This window comes from Papilio xuthus, unplaced genomic scaffold (genome assembly GCF_000836235.2).
Source record: "Papilio xuthus unplaced genomic scaffold, Pxut_1.1 DF825355.1, whole genome shotgun sequence".
Taxonomy (NCBI): domain Eukaryota; kingdom Metazoa; phylum Arthropoda; class Insecta; order Lepidoptera; family Papilionidae; genus Papilio; species Papilio xuthus.
In genome coordinates, this window is record NW_013533294.1 from 617,450 (window position 1) to 636,590 (window position 19,141).

General features: G+C 35.1%; 1 protein-coding gene across 2 annotated transcripts; it reads left to right on the top strand.

The window, feature by feature from the left end:
- Window positions 1-868: 868 nt before the first annotated feature.
- On the top strand, window positions 869-18,437 carry LOC106126057 (solute carrier family 2, facilitated glucose transporter member 1). 2 transcript variants are annotated; one of them, XR_001228309.1, is made up of 13 exons: window positions 869-1,092; window positions 10,344-10,442; window positions 10,884-11,044; window positions 11,663-11,773; window positions 12,543-12,630; window positions 13,337-13,550; window positions 14,127-14,185; window positions 14,923-15,124; window positions 15,510-15,646; window positions 16,328-16,430; window positions 17,120-17,220; window positions 18,164-18,364; window positions 18,398-18,437. XR_001228309.1 is itself a non-coding variant. In XM_013323526.1 (12 exons), exons 1-12 carry the CDS (start codon window positions 1,087-1,089, stop codon window positions 18,299-18,301), a joined length of 1,419 nt encoding a protein of 472 aa, XP_013178980.1. In that variant the 5' UTR covers window positions 869-1,086; the 3' UTR covers window positions 18,302-18,365. The 2 variants fall into 2 exon arrangements, 1 of the variants encoding a protein (XP_013178980.1); XM_013323526.1 differs by lacking the exon at window positions 18,398-18,437 and having other exon boundaries at window positions 18,164-18,365.
- Window positions 18,438-19,141: the final 704 nt, after the last annotated feature.

A 19,141-nucleotide genomic window follows, 5' to 3' on the forward strand; every position in this document is an offset into this window, starting at 1 on the left:
TCTGGAAGAACACATAGACTACAAAATAAGTTTTTTTTAAACCGCTCGGACGGAGTCGCGGGCGATAGCTAGTAATTGATATTTACTAAAACTAAAAGTAAATCTGCTAATTTTAGTGCTGAACTAGAGTATTTCTTATTATCCTGTTCATTTGTTCAGATGGCTTCCCTTACAAACAGGAAACGTATGTTGTTTACATGATTTTCATAAACGTATGACGTACATTTTCTGGTCCACTAAGAAGTTAAGTTACGCCACGAATTTTTGCCGCCAAAAGTCAGGATTGCTTCACAAAGTTGGTACAAAAAGAAAGCATAGGTTATTTACTAAAAAAGCCTACAATAATTTTAAAATAGCTTCATTACTTTTTGAATTAAATCGAAACACAATAAAATATTTTCTCTCATGAGCATTTTTTTTAAACGAAAGCGCTGTCCGCTACATGCTACGTTGGTCAGACAAGTCTAGTCGACCGTCGACCGGTTTCTGTGACGTCATACCGGACGCATTCTCTTCGCTTCGCGGCGCGTCACTTTAGTGTTACCAGTTCAATTAATTTACAGTAATCTTGGGAAATTTTATTAGAGATGAAAATGCGTAATCACAAGAAAGTAGATATTGCTATATTTATTATAATTTTAATTTCGTTAAATTTAAATATGTTTCTTTTATCTTAGAAGATGAATAAAGATTTTTATAATTTTGTTCATTATTCAGTTTTAATTGTATTTTAAGTCTAGTTTTTAGTCCTGTAAAAGTCCCAATTAACATTTCCTTTGTGAACTAAGTAAATTCATTCTGTCTGAGACCTGTTTATTAATAAAAAATTAAAAACAAATTGGGAGAAAAATAATTGCGTGCAGTAACACAGACTATGGCGCGTCACTTCGTCAAATTTCGAACTGTAGACCGCGCGTAGTAAAACGAAACGCGCACAAGACGCTACATTTTCTTAGTATTACAAATTATGGGAAAGTGATTTAATTTATTTTTCTTATTGTTTCTGTGAGAATATTTATGTGTCTGAGTTGAAAATATTTTTTTTTATAATAATTGTGAATTGTGTTTGATTTGGAATAAATCGAAATGGCGGTAAGTTTTATTTATTCAGTTTGTTATTCGATATTAATATTATGTGTGGCTTTACAACAGTGACCTTTGACCTTTTTAATAATTAAATTCCATTTTTCCCGCCCTTTTAAATGTCAATATTTTATACAATAACAAAATAAAATACAATTTAAATATCAGTTTGAATTTAATAACGAAAGATATTTTGGTATAGATTGATAATTTTAATATTATAACCGACATCCTGTGAACAATGCGTCGCTTTGGGAACAAGTTGGTCGAATCGAGGTCATCGTGTTTTTTATTCAATATCGTTCAAACAATATCGTCCATTTTCTTTTATATTACATACGATTTCCGTTATATTATTATGGAATAACTTTTTAGATTGTTTAATATTGTCTATAATATGGAATCTATAGATGTAGAGTCCTTTATTAAAACCAGTTTTCTGTAATGAAAACTATTTCTCAACAATGCAACGATTAAAGGTATAATAACGGTTCTTACGTCTTTAATCATCTATATATATAAAAGAAAGTCTTGTTAGTTACACTATAACTCAAGAATGGCTTTACCGATATACCTGAAAATTGGTGAGGAGGTAGCTTAGAGCCAGGAGACGGACATAGGATACTATTTATTTTAATTTTTTTCGAATTTATGCCTTGAAGAGCTGCTTTTTATTTATCTTACTAATGTTATAATTGCGAATGTTTAGATGGATGTAATGTGGATGGATGTATGTTTGAAGATATCTCTAGAACGGCTGAACTGATCTCGATTAAATTTGTCATACGTCGAACATAGTCTGAAAGAACACATAGGCTACACTAATTAAGTTTTTTTATATATCCACGCGGACGGAATCGCGGCGACAGATGGATATTTTGTTAGAAAGCACCTCCAGAACGGATGCACGGATCTCGATGAAATTTGTCATAGATGTAGAACATAGTCTAGAACATAGACAACTAATTATGTTTTTTTTTTTTAATTCCACGGCTACGGAGTCGCGGACGAGTTAGATCGTTTATTAAGTTCGGCTGCATAATGAAACTTTTTATTCTAGAAATTTACGTTAATTTAAATATTTAAATTGTATAATTTTAAAAGTCTTATTGTAGATTTAAATTACTAAAAGCCTTAATAAAGCTGATTTTTATGTTTAGATTTTTTAATATCTTATCTTATATCTTTAAATGAGCAATTCTTATATATATAATTGGAATCTCGGAATCGGCTCCAACGATTTTCATAAAATTTAGTATATAGAGGGTTTCGGGGGCGATAAATCGATCTAGCTAGGAATCATTTTTAGAAAATGTCATATTATTCGTGTTTTATCGATAATCAACTTAAACATAAACTTTTTCTATAGATAAGATCGAAAAATATTATTCATATTTCATCATTTTATTAGTAATTCGTACTTAAATATAATATAATTTCCAAAAAACACAATTTAAAAAAAAATACCTTGCAAAGCTCCGTCATCCAGGTACTTATATTTATATTGAACAGTGGTAGAGCCCGCTTTAACATCTTCGAACTTCGCTATTTCAGCGATTTCGGGTGGCCGATTGCTCGTTTGCCACCTTTTGATATAAAAAAATATATGCGTAGTATTCTGTTGTATTGTTAAAGTTTAGTTAAAAAAAGGATCGCAATTTAAATACTTTGTAAGTTCGATTGTTAGAGATGTATAAATACAATTACCATATGCTGACAATATGACGTATTTAATTTATGCACATGTTTTATACAGTCCCGCACGACTTTATCACAATTTACGCAGCTCAAAATAGTATCCCACATCCGTTCTAATTCTGTCTACCCCCGACATTTATAATAACTATAGGTAAACCAACCTGTATGGACTTTTCCACAATCACGAGAGTAAGAAATTTATATGTTTAGTTATATAGGAATAGTAATGTTAATCTATACTAATACTAGCTGTCGCCCGCGACTCCGTCCGCGCGGGATTAAAAATAGATGTTGGCCGATTCTCAGAGCTACTCAATATGATCACAAAATTTCATGAGAATCGGTTAAGCCGTTTCGGAGGAGTATGGGAACGAAAATTGTGACACGAGAATTTTATATGTAAGATTATAAGCAGAGTTTGTTTGTTTGTACGCGCTAATCTCAGGAACTATTGGTCCGATTTGAATCATTCCTTTTTTTGTTGAATAGTCTATTTATAGAGGAAGGCTTTAGGCCACCATGCCAGGAGAAGGAAAGGGCAGCACTATGTCGCTCAAATAAAAGAAACTATCAGCAGGGTGAAAATAGTGACAATCAAATCTACACAAACTTATAGCCTATCGAGTGAAATATTTATCTTATTAATATTATAAACTACCTGTCCCCCGCGACTCCGTCCGCGTGGATATATAAAAAAACTTAATTAGTGTAGCCCACCCGTCCAATCCATCCACGTCACATCCATCTAAACATTCGCATTTATAATATTAGTAAGTTAAATAAAAATCAGCTCTTCAAGGCATAAATTCGAATAAAAAATGAATAAATAGTATCCTATGTCCGTCTCCTGGCTCTAAGCTACCTCCTCACCAATTTTCAGGCATATCTGTAAAGCCGTTCTTGAGTTATAAATAGTGTAACTAACACCACTTTCTTTTATATATGTAAGATGCGAATGTTTAGATAGATGGATGGTTGAAAGTATCTCCATAATGACTGAACGGATCAGGATGAAATGTGGCACACATAGAACATTGTCTGGAAGAACACATATGCTGTTAATTTTTGTTTTAATTCCGCGCGTTCGGAATTACGGATGACAGCTAGTTTCTTATAAGAAATGAATGAGAAGAGAAAGAGGACTATAATTAAGCCACCGGCACACATTTCTCAGACTGTAATAGCTTCGCACTTAAGGCGTTCTTTGTGTTCGTATTATTGCACCGGACTAACCGGTTAATTCGTGTAAAGATGTTTAGATGGATGGATGTTTGAAGATATCTCCAGAAAGACTGAACGGAATTCGATGAAATCTATCTATATATATAAAAGAAAGTGGTGTTAGTTACACTATTTATAACTCAAGAACGGCTTTACAGATATGCCTGAAAATTGGTGACGATGTAGCTTAGAGCCAGGAGACGGACATAGGATACTATTTATTCAATTTTTTTCGAATTTATGCCTCGAAGAGCTGCTTTTTATTTATCTTACTAATGTTATAATTGCGAATGTTTAGATGGTTGTGATGTGGATGGATGTATATTTGAAGATATCTCTAGAACGATTGAACGGATCTCTATTAAATTTGTCATACGTATAGAACATAGTCTGAAAGAACACATAGACTACTAATTATGTTTTTTTAAACCGCGTTGATGGAGTCCCGGGCGATATTAATAACTTTGGATATGCTGTAGTTAAGTGCATTATTTCCTATCAACACTTAGCAATAATTTTTATTATTTCTAGTAATTAAACGAAGAAAACTATTTTAGTATGTCATAAATTTTAATATTAAATTTTATTCGTCACGAATTTATTAATTGTCGCCTGCTATTAGTGCAGAATTAAAAGAAATAAAATGGGCATAATATGCCCTCGTCAGCTACTTTCCAGTTAAACGACGGAGATGTTCACAACAAGTAAATATTTTCCCTTTCTATGCATCCTCTCATCCTGATAGTCCACTTTCACTTCCCATCCTTTCCTTATAAGAAAAAGGGCGGGAAGAGAAAGAGGACTAAATTAGGTCTCCGGGACGCACACTCATCAGACTGTAGTTGGAATTGCTTCCACTTGAGGCGTGTCTTCTGTGTGGTCGTGGTATTTCACCGGGCGAGCCGGGACAATTCGTGCGAAGATGTTAAAGCGGACTCTACCACTGTTAAAACTAACTTAACAGTTCAGTTTCTCTATTACTAGATATTACTAGTTTTTATTATCAATACGACTAGATATATGTAAATTAACAAACAAATCGTATGTCTGTTTGCATTTGATGTTAGTGTCTGTAAGATTCAATGTTTAATATAAAAATCTCAAGCTGTCACGAATCTTAAATCTTCCGAGTTAGTCTAATTTAGTAATATTATAAATGTTTATATGGATGTTTGTTTGAAAGTTTCTCCGGAACGAGGGTAACGTCTAACTTAGGGTAGTTTCCGAGCCCCTCGGTGGGGACGTATAGTGAGCTGATGATCTCTAGAACGGTTTAACGGATTATGATGAAATTTAGCACACATATAGAACATAGTCTGGAAGAACACGGAGTTGCAGGCGACAGCTAGAATGTATTATAAAAGAAATGTAGCCAACGCATCTGTAATAGCGTATGTCTATGGATGGCAGTCGCTTCACACTTTCAAAGAATTCAAGTGTCGTCATGTATTAATGTGTTATTTACATATGTACATTTATCCTATGTTGTTACGGTGAAGGAAAACATTGTGATGCTGCACATATCTGACAAACTCAAACATATGTGTCAAGTCTTGCACTGGACCAGCATTCACTATCATATACTCTCACTTAGGGTGCTCCGAGACTCTCAGTAGGGACTTATAGAGCTGGGCCGCGGACGAGAGCGAAAGCGTGCCCGTGGTCCCGTCCCGATGCGTTGGAGGAACAGAGGGGTTTAGTGGGTATGCCTCCGCTAAGGAGGAGAATCCAACATATCTACCGCGTCCCCCCCGGGGCGCGGAGTATGTATAAAGCATCCACTCTGAAAAAAAAGGGACTTATAGAGCCGATGAATTGTTTGACGACAAAATCGAAGTGACAGCCCTGATTCTTGGTAAGCGGACATAAGAAATTGAATACCGGTGTCGTATGATTTGTTACTAAGAACCATATCAAACAAGCCCCGTCTTCGCACGGTTGGGCGTTTAAAAGCAACACAAATGCTTAATATCTTACTAATATTATAAATGCGAATGTTTAGATGAATGGTTAGAAGGTATCTCTAAAATGGCTGCATCTCACTTAAAGGCATAGATGTAGAACATAGTCTGGAAGAACATCTTACTTCGCTGGCGCATCGACCCAAAGTAAGGCTTGGCATACGACACAAGAGTTCGCAAAAGTCTTGTCTTGCGCCTTCTCCTGGAAGAACAAATAGGTTACTAATATATATTAAAAAATAAACCTTTTTTTCTATACAAAAATATATTAAAATGTAATATTTTAGTATTCAAATACTTTCAGCTGTTTAGACGGAATTAAAAAAAACATAATTAGTAGTACTTAACAGTCTATGTGTTCTTCCAGACTATGTTCTATATGTATGCCTTTCAGTTAGATCCATGCATTCGTTATAAAGATATCTTTAAACATCTAAACATTCGCATTTATAATATTAGTTAAAAATACAAGGACAACTAAAGGTACGTGCTCATTGGTCAGCACCGGACGCACCCGAACGCGTTATGCTACGTCTATAAGGCAAAGCAAATCCGTTTAATCCGTACGTGCGATGCGTCCGGTGCGTGTTATTAGACGTCTAACTTAATAGTGATTTTTTTTTAATTCAATCTCTTTTTTATATTATAAAGTGGCAAACGAGCGAGCGGCCACCTGAAATCGCTGAAATAGCGAAGTGGCCGTTGCCCATAGACATACGCAATTGCATATGCGATGACTACCTTTAATTAATGGGGGAGAGGATGCACAGAAAAAAAATATTTTCCCTTCCCATGCATCCTCACAACCGGAAAGTCCACTTCCAATTCCCATCCTTTCCTTATAAGAAAAAGGGTGGGAAGGGAAAGAGGACTAAATTATGCCTCCGGGACGCACACTCATCAGACTGTAGTTGGAATTACTTCCACTTGCCGCGTGTCTTCTGTGAGGTCGTGGTATTTCACCGGGCGAGCCGGGCCAATTCGTGTGAAGTTGTTAAAGCGGGCTCTACCACTGTTCTACAAATATTTGTTTTATAAGATAGTTAATTTTGATAATATGTTAAAAAGATAACGCTTGACATGTTAAGGTTGAATTTATCTTAAACTAAACGTGCCGAAAAACACTTTTAAAAACAGGTATAGTAATTAGTAACTATCGCCCGCTATTCCGTCTTAATTAGTAGTCTATGTTTTCTTCCAGACTATGTTCTACATGCCAAATTTCATCGAGATCCGTTCAGTTGTACTGGAGATATCTTCTAACATACATCTAAACATTCGCATCTTTATATATATAAAAGAAAGTGGTGTTAGTTACACTATTTATAACTCAAAAACGGCTTTAACGATATGCCTGAAAATTGGTTAGGAGGTAGCTTAGAGGTAGGAGACGGACATAGGATATTTATTATGCCTTGATGAGCTTTTTATTTAACTTACTAATATTATAAATGCGAATGTTTAGATGGATGTGATGTGGATGGATGAGTGCCTGAAGATATCTCTAGAACGACTGAACGGATCTCGATTAAATTTGGCATACATATAAAACATAGTCTGAAAGAACACATAGGCTACTCCAATTAATTTTTTTTATATATCCACGCGGTCGGAGACGCGGGTGACAGCTACACTTCAAATTTATTATTTTGTTATTCATTCGAAATCGGGTGTGGCTGTTAGTAATAAAAATTACATATACGGGAAAAAGTTCTTTTGACATTTCCAAGTCGTTTGAAATCAAGGTCGTCCACTTTATTTGACATAATACTGCTTAAAATATAATATTATGTCATGTCTTTTTTTATATATATATAAAATCAATTGCTGTTCGTTAGTGTCGCTAAAACTCGAGAACGGCTGAACGGATTTATCTTATCTTGGTCTTGAAATGTTCGTGGATGTCTAGGGAAGGTTTAAAAGATGAGAAAAATTGCCAGGAAAAATCCTAAAAACAGCCCTTTCTTTTTTCTCATATAAACAGCTTAAATTTTCTCGCTGAAACTTGACATAGATGTAGAACCTAGTTTGGAAGAACACATAACCTAATTAAGTACTTTTAATTCCGCGCGGACAGTCGTGGGCAACAGCTAGTCTTACTAATATTATGCGAATGTTTGGACGGATGGATGTATGTTTGATTGAAGATATCTCCCGAACAACTAGACGGATCTTGATTAAATTTTGCACAGATGTAGAACATAGTCTGGAATAACATATAGGCAGGCATATTTTAATCTTTTTTTTATTTTCTTGCGGATGATGTAATGTTCAGTTATAAGACAGTCAGGGTCTTAAATGTTAATCAGTTGACTTGCAATCAGCATGCTCCTGTGTTGTAATCCCGTGATGTATGAATGTGTTACATTTACATATGTACATTTATCCTATGTTGTTATTGTGAAGGAAAACATCGTGATGCTGCACATATCTGACAAACTCAAACATATGTGTCAAGTCTTGCACTGGATCAGCATTCACTATCACATACTCTCACTTAGGGGAGGTACAGAGACAATATCTCTCTTATCTCTACTTCCGTATTCAAAACTACTGCAGTAAAAATGTACGTCATTTATCAAATGCAAACATTTCAACGTAAAAATGATAAGATACCAATAGGGAAAGACATTAGCATAAGTATTTTCTATGTCACCGTTAAATTATGTACATAGTCAGTTTCATAAGTAGCAATTTTGTAATTTACTTTACGATATATAAACGAAATTATCACTAATATTATCATCATCATCATCAGCTCACTATACGTCCCCACTGAGGGGCTCGGAGCCTACCCTAAGTTAAGGGTATCTAGGCCATAGTCAACCACGCTGCCCACTGCGGGTTGGTTGACTTCACACATATATTTGAATTTCTTCTCAGATATGTGCAGATTGCATCACGATGTTTTCCTTCACCGTAAGAACGTCGGATAAATGTACATATGTAAATCGGAAATCGAAAGACACATTGGTACATGGCGGGATTCGAACCCAGGACCTGCAGATTGCAAGTCAAGCATTAGACCACTGAGCCACCGACGCTCACTAATATATGTTTTACTAAGTGTACTAAGTAAAATAAAAAGAAAACTTAGTCTACGTGTTCCAGACCATGTTCTACTATACCTTTCAGCAACATCCATGCAGTCGTTCTGGAGATCTTCTAACAAACATCTAAATTATTCAAACTTTCTTGAGACATAATAAACTTATATAAAAACGGCTAAACTTTGACGTATATTTGTCTGGTAGCGGCACCGACTAGTTACGAGCCCGTCGAGGGCCCTTCTTCAGGGTGAGTGGGACTGGTATTATTGCGTCCGCGAAACTATATAGGGCTGTAACATAAGGTAATTTAACCTTACTAATATTATAAATGCGAATGTTTGGATGGATGGATGTTTGTTTATTTGAGAGTATCTCCAGAACCGTTACTTTCGCTGAAAGTCATAGATGTAGAACATAGTCTGGAAGAACACATAGGTTACTTAGTATGTTTTTTTTAACTAAGCACGGACGGAGTCGCGGACGACAGCTAGAAGTTTAGCATCTAACGTTGTTAAATCTTTCGATTGTAAACTGAAATTTTTAATTTCGATTACGAATTACTTTTGAAGGCTCTAAAATAATTAAAAAATAAACTTTTATTTAGATATGATAGTTAAAATCGACAAAACAATTTACTTTTTTAGTATACCCGAAATTCAATACAAAATATATTTCTAGTCGGATCATATAATGACTAAGTTAACGAACGTACGGTAACACATCTAACACGTAAGAATAATAAAAAGTTTTTAAAAAAACCGATGGCCGATTGTTTACAAAGCCATTGACCTCAACTGAATCACACAATAAAACCTGTTCCAACGTTCTTAATCATAGACAAACTCGATGTAACTTTTTTTTAATATCATAAGGTGTCAAACGAGCGAGCGGTCCAAAGGCCATATATACAATTGCAGATGGGTTACCTAAATTTTATCGACAGAGGAAGGGAGTAAGATATCCCCATACTATGCGTCCCCTTCTCTGTAAATCAACATCCTTTCCCATCCGACTATTTATAACTCAAGAACGGCTTTACCGATATGACTGAAAATTGTTGAGGAGGTAGCTTAGAGCCAGGACATAGGATACTATTTATTCATTTTTTTTCGAATTAATGCCTTGAAGATCTGCTTTTTATTTAACTTACTAATATTATAAATGCGAATGTTAAGATAGATGTGATGTGGATAGATGGATGGGTGTTTGAAGATATCTCTAGAACGGCGGAACGGAACATAGTTTGGAAGAACACATAGGCTACACTCGCCTGACAGCTAGTTTATAATATTAGTAAGATTAATAAAGATTTGCTATTTTTGTTTTTCAGGGTATGAACATGAGACTGGCTTTCGCTATCCTGTCATCAGCTTGTTGGTCTGCATTCCAACATGGGTACAACACGGGTGTCATAAATGCCCCTCAAGCTGTAAGTCTAAAGTTGTCAGATGTCTATCAGCAACTGTCCTTTATATATGTACTGGCTGTAAAACACAGTAATTTTAGCCCTCTTTATTAGAGTTTAAGCAATCTTTTAAGACATAGTAGTGCAGTCGTTGTCTAAGAGGCCTCCTAGCTAAATAAAATTACAAATCACCCCCCAGACCTCTCGACACGCTCCCATTTTCTTTCTGGGTCTCTTACCCTTGAGACCTGCAGCGCCCACAAGGGGGCGTTATCGCGTACTTTGGGAAAGATTGGAGTAGAGGATAGAGTTTGTATGAATATGTAAGACATTTAAATTAAAATAATTACGTCTTACTCAATAAAAATGCAACCTCAAGACAGTATTTTACGCAGACAGAGTCGCAGGCAGAGCTAGTAATCCACAGTCGACCTACATCCTAATACTTACTATCGTAAATTCCAGGTGTTGTCGAAATGGTTACAAATGGAAGCACTCACTGGAACCAATGCCACCATAGATGCCAAAGATGACCCAAAAGTGACAACCGTTTATTCTGTAACCGTATCCATTTACTGCGTTGGTGGCATGATTGGTGGAATACTGACAGGCTTTATTGCTGACAGGTGAGTTTACAATTTTTTTTATAACATAAAGTGGCAAACGAGCGAACTGCCACCTGAAATCGCTGAAATAGCGAAGTGACCGTCGCCCATAGATATACGCAATTGCATATGCGTTGCCTACCTTTAATCGACAGAGGAGAGGATGCACAGAAAGAAAACAATTTCCCTTTCCATGCATCTCATCCGGAAAGTTCACTTTCACTTCCCATCCTTTCCTTATAAGAAAAAGGGTAGGAAGGGAAAGAGGACTAAATTAGTCCTCCGGGACGCACACTCATCAGACTGTACTTGGAATTGCTTCCACTTGACGCTTGTCTTCTGTGTGGTCGTGGTATTTCACCAGGCCGAGCTAATTCGTGTGAAGATGTTAAAGCGAACTCTACCACTGTTAAAACTTTGCTAAATGAGCCAGCGAAGTTGCCTTAAAGTTAGTCGTTCAAAAAACATTGAGGCACAACCAACATAGCAAAAGGAGATATTTTCTTTCTGTATGTCCCCATCTCCGTCGATTAAAGGTAGGCAACGTATATGCAATTGCGTATGTCTATGGGCAACGGTCGCTTGCTAATTTCCCTTACGATATACATAAAATCCTTTGCGATGTATTATTATTTTCAGATTTGGAAGAAAACTTGGTCTGTTATTGAACAATGGTCTGGTCTTTCTTGGTGCGGCTTTCGAAGGTTGTTCAAAGGTCGCAAACTCCGCTGAACTTCTTATTATAGGCAGGTAAGTAAGATTTATGTACTGTTGTCCCTCTCATGTCCTTTGCAAATAAAAGAGACATTCGCATTCACAGTAACATTGAAATGTCAGAATATTTAATACTTACATATTTATATTTTTAACTAGCTGTCGCCCGCGACTCCGTACGCGTAAAAGAAACCTATAGTAGCCTGTGTTCTTCCAGACTATGTTCTATATGTATGACGAATTTCAGCTAGATCTGTTGAGTTCCGGAGATATCTACAAACATCCATCCATTTAAACATTCGCATTTATAATATTAGTAAGTTTACGTAATTTGCTTGTAAATGCTTTAAAAGTTTTCTTTACAACTTTATGTACTTAGAGAATTACGTAAATATAAATTTGTTGAACGCAAAATAATCCTTCGATTTTCTTAAAGAACTTTGTCAAATATGTACAGTCCGCTTCGTTTGCGGTATGCAAGTTACAGAAAAGCTGACTTTCTAAGAACTTAAGCATTTTTTTTAGGGCAGAACTTAATCATATCAATAAACTTTCTAGTCTCAAAATTTATAATATTTAGTAACTATCGCTTTTAATATTCGAAGAAAAATCTTACTTAATCTTGCTAATATTATAAATGCGAATGTTTAGATGGATGGATGTTTGTTAGGCTCTATGAATCTCGCTAAAAGTTAAGTTTTTTTAAATACCACAGGAACGAAGTCGCGGGCGACAGCTAGTTTAAACCTGTTAGTTACAACACTATCTATTTTCACAATTTAAAAATATATATTCAATCTTCCAGGTTATTGATTGGTATAAACAGCGGTTTGAATGCTGGACTAGCTCCGTTATATTTAGCTGAGATTTCTCCCGTCTCTATGCGTGGCTCGGTAAGTTAATTCATTATAAAATACGTGTATGTTTGTCCTTTATATATTGAACAATTGAAAATACTGTTCTTACTAATTTTAGACATAATTTAGTTAGAATTATTGCGAATGGCGCGCTTTTCGTTACCAAGTAAAGTGTCAGATGTAGTAAGGGAACATAAACGTTGATATTTTAGTAAGGCTAGTGTTGCGATACACCGGCAGTGTCGGATTTTCTTCCTAACCCATAGACAAATGCTTCTTCTAATACAATGTATATTTATAAAAAAATAATTTTAAGGGTTTTCTATATACAAAATATTTGGTGTAATTAATTATAGACTAGCTATCGCACGCGACTTTGTCCGCGCGGAATTAAAAATATACTTAATAAGTAGCCTATATGTTCTTGCAGACTATGTTCTACATCTATGTCAATTTTCAACGAGATCCATGCAGCAGTTCTGGAGATATCTTCAAACATACATCTAAACATTCGCATTTATAATATAAGTATTACAAGATTAGTCAGTATTATAAATGAGATTGGACAAAGACAATACTTTTTCTATAATTTCGATAGTTATTTAATTAACGATGAAATAATGCATGAAAATTACGTTTTTTCCAACACGTTCAATGGCATTAAGACTTTAAAATTTTAATAGGTACACTCAGAGCCGTTGGCGCTATACACGTTTCAAACTAAATCAAATTTTATTTACAGATCGGTACAGTTTACCAGTTAGTGATTACAATCACGATCCTTCTCTCACAAGTGTTAGGTCTTAAAGGAGTTTTAGGCACAGAATGGGGCTGGCCATGGCTTCTAGCTGTAACAGTTATTCCCGCGGCTATCCAATGCGCCACTTTACCTTTGTGCCCGGAATCACCTAAATATCTCTTGTTGAATAAAGGACAGGAGTTACATGCGCAACGAGGTAGGAATGCAAATTTATTGAAGCATCAATAGCCTAATGGTTAAGGGTACGGATTTCCGATGTGGTCGAGAGTTCGGATCCCGACAGTCAACTTGGAAACCTATCCTAACACAAGCCTAGAGCTTAATTGGAATACTATAAGAAATATTATTAAATTAACAAAAATCTGTCAATATTTCCTATTTCATCATCAGCTCACTATACGTCAATATACACAGTACGTGTTGGTTGATATCACATATATCTTTGACTTTCTTCTCAGATATGTGCAAAATCACGATGTTTTCCTTCATCATAACAACATAGGATAAATGTACTGTAAATCAGATATCGAAAAACACTGGTACATGGCTGGATTCGAACCCAGGACCTGCAGATTGCAAGTCAACTGCTTGACCCCTGAGCCACCGTCGCTCTATTTCCTATTTAAGAAATGCAAATTTAAGGAAGTTGGTATTATTATATGGTCTAGTTATTTATTAGTTTTTTATTTGACAATAAGATTAAAAATGCATACTTTTTATAATTTAAAAGCTAAAATGCTACTATTGTTAAGTTTTTCATCATTTTTTTAAGCTTTGAATTGGTTGAGAGGCGACGTTGCTGTTCACGGCGAGATGGAAGAGATGCATCAGGTAATCAATTTTTTTTGACTGGGCTGATTTAAGTAGGTAATGTTTTTGTGCTTATATACGAGTATATGGATTAGTATGTACTTTAGTTGGATCGTAACCTATAGATTAAATGATTGAACAGATTTTGACGAATGAGGTGTCATTCGATTCGTATTCTTCCAAAGAGTTGTCATAGAGTTACAGTCACAGTGAGTTTAAGAGACCAAAATCACCGTTTAATATATATTCCTATCTCTATTTTGGCAAAGATAATGTCAGGGATGATATGTTTTATACAGAGATTTTATTCTCACCCACGGTTAATCGTGTTTTTATGAACCCAAGCAACCAACGGTCAGGGTAGAGACAGGAACCTTCACACGATGCGCGTAGTTTTTAGAATTTCCTTTTGTATCGGGCCCTTAATCCAACTGTTTAGTGATAGCTTCTTAAGATGTTGGTAGAAGCTCTTCACTATCAGTTCATTTACCGATACGATTATTGGAATAATGGTAGTCGATTTCATACGCCTCATGGTGGTAACCTCGTGAGTTAGTATAAATTATTTCATATATAAAATAAAAAAAATTACAAAACATATTATATTAAAAATAGAGCACCACCGGCAGCGGAATCCCATGACTCAAACAACCAGTGGTCAGGACTGCAGATACAGGAACCTTCTCACGATGCGTGCGGTTTCTAGGATAACTGCCTTTTGTATCGGGCCATTAATCCAACTGTTTACATTATTACAGGAAGCAGAAAAGAATAAAGTCAGTAAGAAAGTGACATTCCGTGAATTAATCAGCAATAAACAACTTCGTCAGCCGCTGACAATCGCTATAGTGGTGATGATAGCGCAACAGTTCTCAGGAATTAATGCAGTTATATTCTTTTCAACTGACATATTCGAGAAAGCTAAGCTCAATGAAATGCAATCGCAATACGCGACATTAGGTAAGTAAAAAATACACACACAGAAGGCGTCAAGTTAAAGTAATTATTCATTTTGTCTTGCAAAGTTTTAGTCATTTTTCCCTTCTTACCTTAAGGTATGAGTTGAGGGAAAGTGTAATTTGTCAAGCAGAAACGAACGAACGCATTTACCACTTTGTATTATAAATGTCTATAAAAAATCTTTAATTTGGATTGGAACATGATATTTTATTATTAGACTAGCTGTCAACCGCGACTCCGTTCCCGCGGAATTAGAAATAACATAATTAGTCTATGTCTTTCAAACTATGTTCTATAAATATGCCGAATTTCAGCGAGATACAAACATCCATCCATCCAAACATTCGCATTTATAATATTAAGATTAAGAATTATCGTATGACAGGTATGGGAGCTATGAACGTGGTGATGACAGTGGTCAGCCTTGTGCTGGTCGAAGTGGCGGGAAGGAAGACTCTTCTAATGACAGGATTTAGCGGCATGATTATCTGTACAGTGGGTCTTTGTATCGCCAGTTTATATGTAAGTACAAGCTGTTGCCCGTCACTCCGTCTGTGCGGAATTTAAAAAACATAATTATTACCCTATTTGTTCTTCCAGACTATGTTTTATATAATATGTATGCCGAATTTCATCAAGATTCGTTCAGCAGTTCTGGAGATATCTTCTAACAAACATCTGAACATTCGCATTTATAATATTAGTAAGATAACTTTAAAATACCACTGCCTGGAATACCGGTGTTGGGATAAGGCGAGTTGTATCGCCCAGGGCACTGTAGGGTCCAGAGTCTGATATATCTGATATATAAGGGCTGTAATGACTCCTAAGACACCTGGTCTTCGGAAGATTTCCCCTCGACATAATAAAGGGGTCGCATAAATATCGATCATGTTGCCAAAAATTATTAAACCAACCAATAATGAATAGTGGTAATTTCTTTAGGTGGAACACCGCTAACTACGCTGACTGTACATAAGACCATCATCAGGAATAGGTATCCACTGAAGGTCTAGGAGTACCCTAAGTGAGAGTATATGATAGTGAATGCTGGTCCAGTGCAAGACTTGACACATATGTTTGAGTTTGTCAGATATGTGCAGCATCACGATGTTTTCCTTCAACGTAACAACATAGGATAAATGTACATATGTAAATGTAACACATTCATATATATTATATTTCTATATTGTTTTTTTTCAGACGGATCATATGTGGGTGTCATATCTCTGTATCGCTCTTGTCATCTTATTTGTGGTGACATTCGCAATGGGTCCAGGTTCGATTCCATGGTTCCTTGTGACAGGTGAGTTAGTAATTTAGTTTTAAAATATATCTTGAACAGTGGCAGAGCCCACTTTAACATGTTCGCACGAATTGTCCCAGCTCGTCCGGTGAAATACCACGACCACACAGAAGACAAGCGTCAAGTGGAAGCTATTCCAACTACAGTCTCATGAATGTGTTCCGGAGGACTTATTTTAGTTCTCTTACCCTTCCTTTTTTCTTATAAGTAAAGAATGGGAAGTGGAATTGGATTTTTCCAAAATGTGAAGGGAAAATTCTCTTTCTGTGCGTCTTTTCTCTTATCTATTAAAGTTAGAATGCATCAAATGTGTATGTCTCTAGGTAACAGTCACTTCGCCATTTCGGCGAAACAAAACTGCCTCTTGCCACTTTATTAAAAAATCAGAATATGGGAAGGGACGCACAGGATCACTTTCTTTGCGTCTTTTCCCCTGTTTATTAAAGTAATAATCATCAAATGTGCAAGTCTATAAGCAAGTTACTTCGCTATTTTGGCGAAATAAAATGTGCTTACCAAAAAAAATCAGAATATAAGACAGTGGAAAGGACGCATAGTAGAATCTCTTCCTGTATATCTTTTCATCTGTCAATTAAAGTTAGAATGCATCAAATATCAATAAGCAACAGTGGTTTCGCTATTTTGGCGAATCTAGGCTGCTTGTTATGTTATATTAAAAATTATTTCAGAGTTATTCAATCAATCTGCTCGTCCCGCTGCCTCCTCCGTTGCTGTCACTGTTAACTGGACAGCTAACTTTATTGTTGGACTTAGTTTTCTGCCTTTATCGGTAAGTATACTAGCGCACGCCTGTGACTCCGTACGCGGAACTAAAGAAATCTTAGCCTATGTGTTCTTCCAGACTATGTTCTATATGTATGACAAATTTCATCAAGATCCGTTGAGTTGTTCTGGAGATATCTTGTAACAAACATCCATACACAAACATTCGCATTTATTATAGTACTAGCTGCCTGAATAAAAACTTAATAAGTAGGCTATGTGTTCTTCCTGACTATGTTCTATATGTATGACAAATTTCATCAAGATGCAGCAGTTCTGGAGATATCTTGTAACAAACTAATTCGCATTTACATTAGTAAGATAGCACTTGCCTGTGACTTTGCTTGCACAGAATTAGAAATAAGTAGGCTATATAACTCCAGCGTACATCAGCTACCTTCCAGTTCAAGTCTCCTCAATATCTGTTCCGTTCCGTTCCCCAGATTATAAGGAACATACGCAAACTTGCAGACATGCATTTTAAAAATTAATTAAAAATATATTTTTTCTTAATATTACATACAAACATTCCAATTTTATTTATATGTATAGATAAAAAATTTTAGTAACACTTTTTTAGTGAATTAAAAATTAAAAACAGATTTCTCATATCTATACGTCCCTAAGGGACTATAACTAAGCATACTAATATTATAAATGCGAATGTTTGGATGGATAGAACGTGAGCTCAGTGGTTAATCAGTTGACTTGCAATCAGCATGCTCCTGTGTTGTAATCCCGTGATGAATGTATGTGTTACATTTACATATGTACATTTATCTTATGTTGTTACGGTGAAGGAAAACATCGTGATGCTGCACATATCTGACAAACTCAAACATATGTGTCAAGTCTTGCACTGGATTAGCATTCACTATCACATACTCTCACTTAGGGTACACTACGAAACCTTGCTGATAGCTAGTTAATATATATTTTTTATATTCCAGTTGGTCCTCGGTATGAATACATTTATAATATTTGCAATACTTCAAATATTATTTTTATTATTTATAAAATGCAAAGTTCCCGAGACAAAGAATAAAACTGTTGAAGAAATAACAGCAATGTTCAGACAACAGATGTAAAGGTAAGTTTACACTGTCGTATTTACGAAAAAAAATTTTTTTTTAAATTAACAACTTTATTAAATATGAATTAAAAGTGACTTTTTTTTTAAATAGAAAAAATATGTAGTAAAAAAATGGGACTAACCTGAAATTTTTTGGTTATTTTTTTTTTTTAAATCGGAATACAGAAGGTATAAAAAAATAGAGTCAAAATAATAATCTTTTTTTTTAAGCTAAATCTGATTTTGAAAAATTATTAAAAATTTTTTTTTTTTTACAAAATTTGCACTCATGTAATTTTTTTTGCGATTTTTGACACTTTCTTTTGTAAATGTATTAAATCACTTTGAATTATTCAAATTATATTAATATTATAAAAAAATATAGAACAATGAATTTGACCTTATAATGTTTTTTTCGATTTTTTATCTTAAAAAATTGGTATATCTTAAGTAAACTCATCTGAAGTTGTTACAATTTGACATCGTCTTGTTACTTTCGCTCGCTTTTGTATGTTTCTCATTTAAATATAGTATTTTTTACATTTTTTATTTGTTCAATACAATTTTTTGTATATCATGTGAAGATAATTGGCTATTGTTTTTAAGAAATCTCATTAAAAATAAATTAATTTTGACAAAAGTAATAATACTAATCTTCACGTTTTATGACAGAAAAGATAATATTTGAATTGGCACGTCAGGGAATAGAGTACACTATTACTTGATGTGTCAACTTAACACGTTAGCTGCCGATTATGTGTCCGACAAGCCATACTTCCATTCACCTCGCTGTGGCTTTTTAATCGAATTGTATACAGCGTGACCTGTAAGGACCCATTTAAATGGTTTTGGACAA

What these genes read in the sequence shown, in the direction of transcription:
- LOC106126057 (XM_013323526.1), top strand. An exon ending in AGATGGAAGAGATGCATCAG is followed by an intron (nt 14,186 to 14,922) that starts GTAATCAATTTT and finishes ACATTATTACAG; the next exon opens with GAAGCAGAAAAGAATAAAGT. An exon ending in ATCGCAATACGCGACATTAG is followed by an intron (nt 15,125 to 15,509) that starts GTAAGTAAAAAA and finishes ATCGTATGACAG; the next exon opens with GTATGGGAGCTATGAACGTG.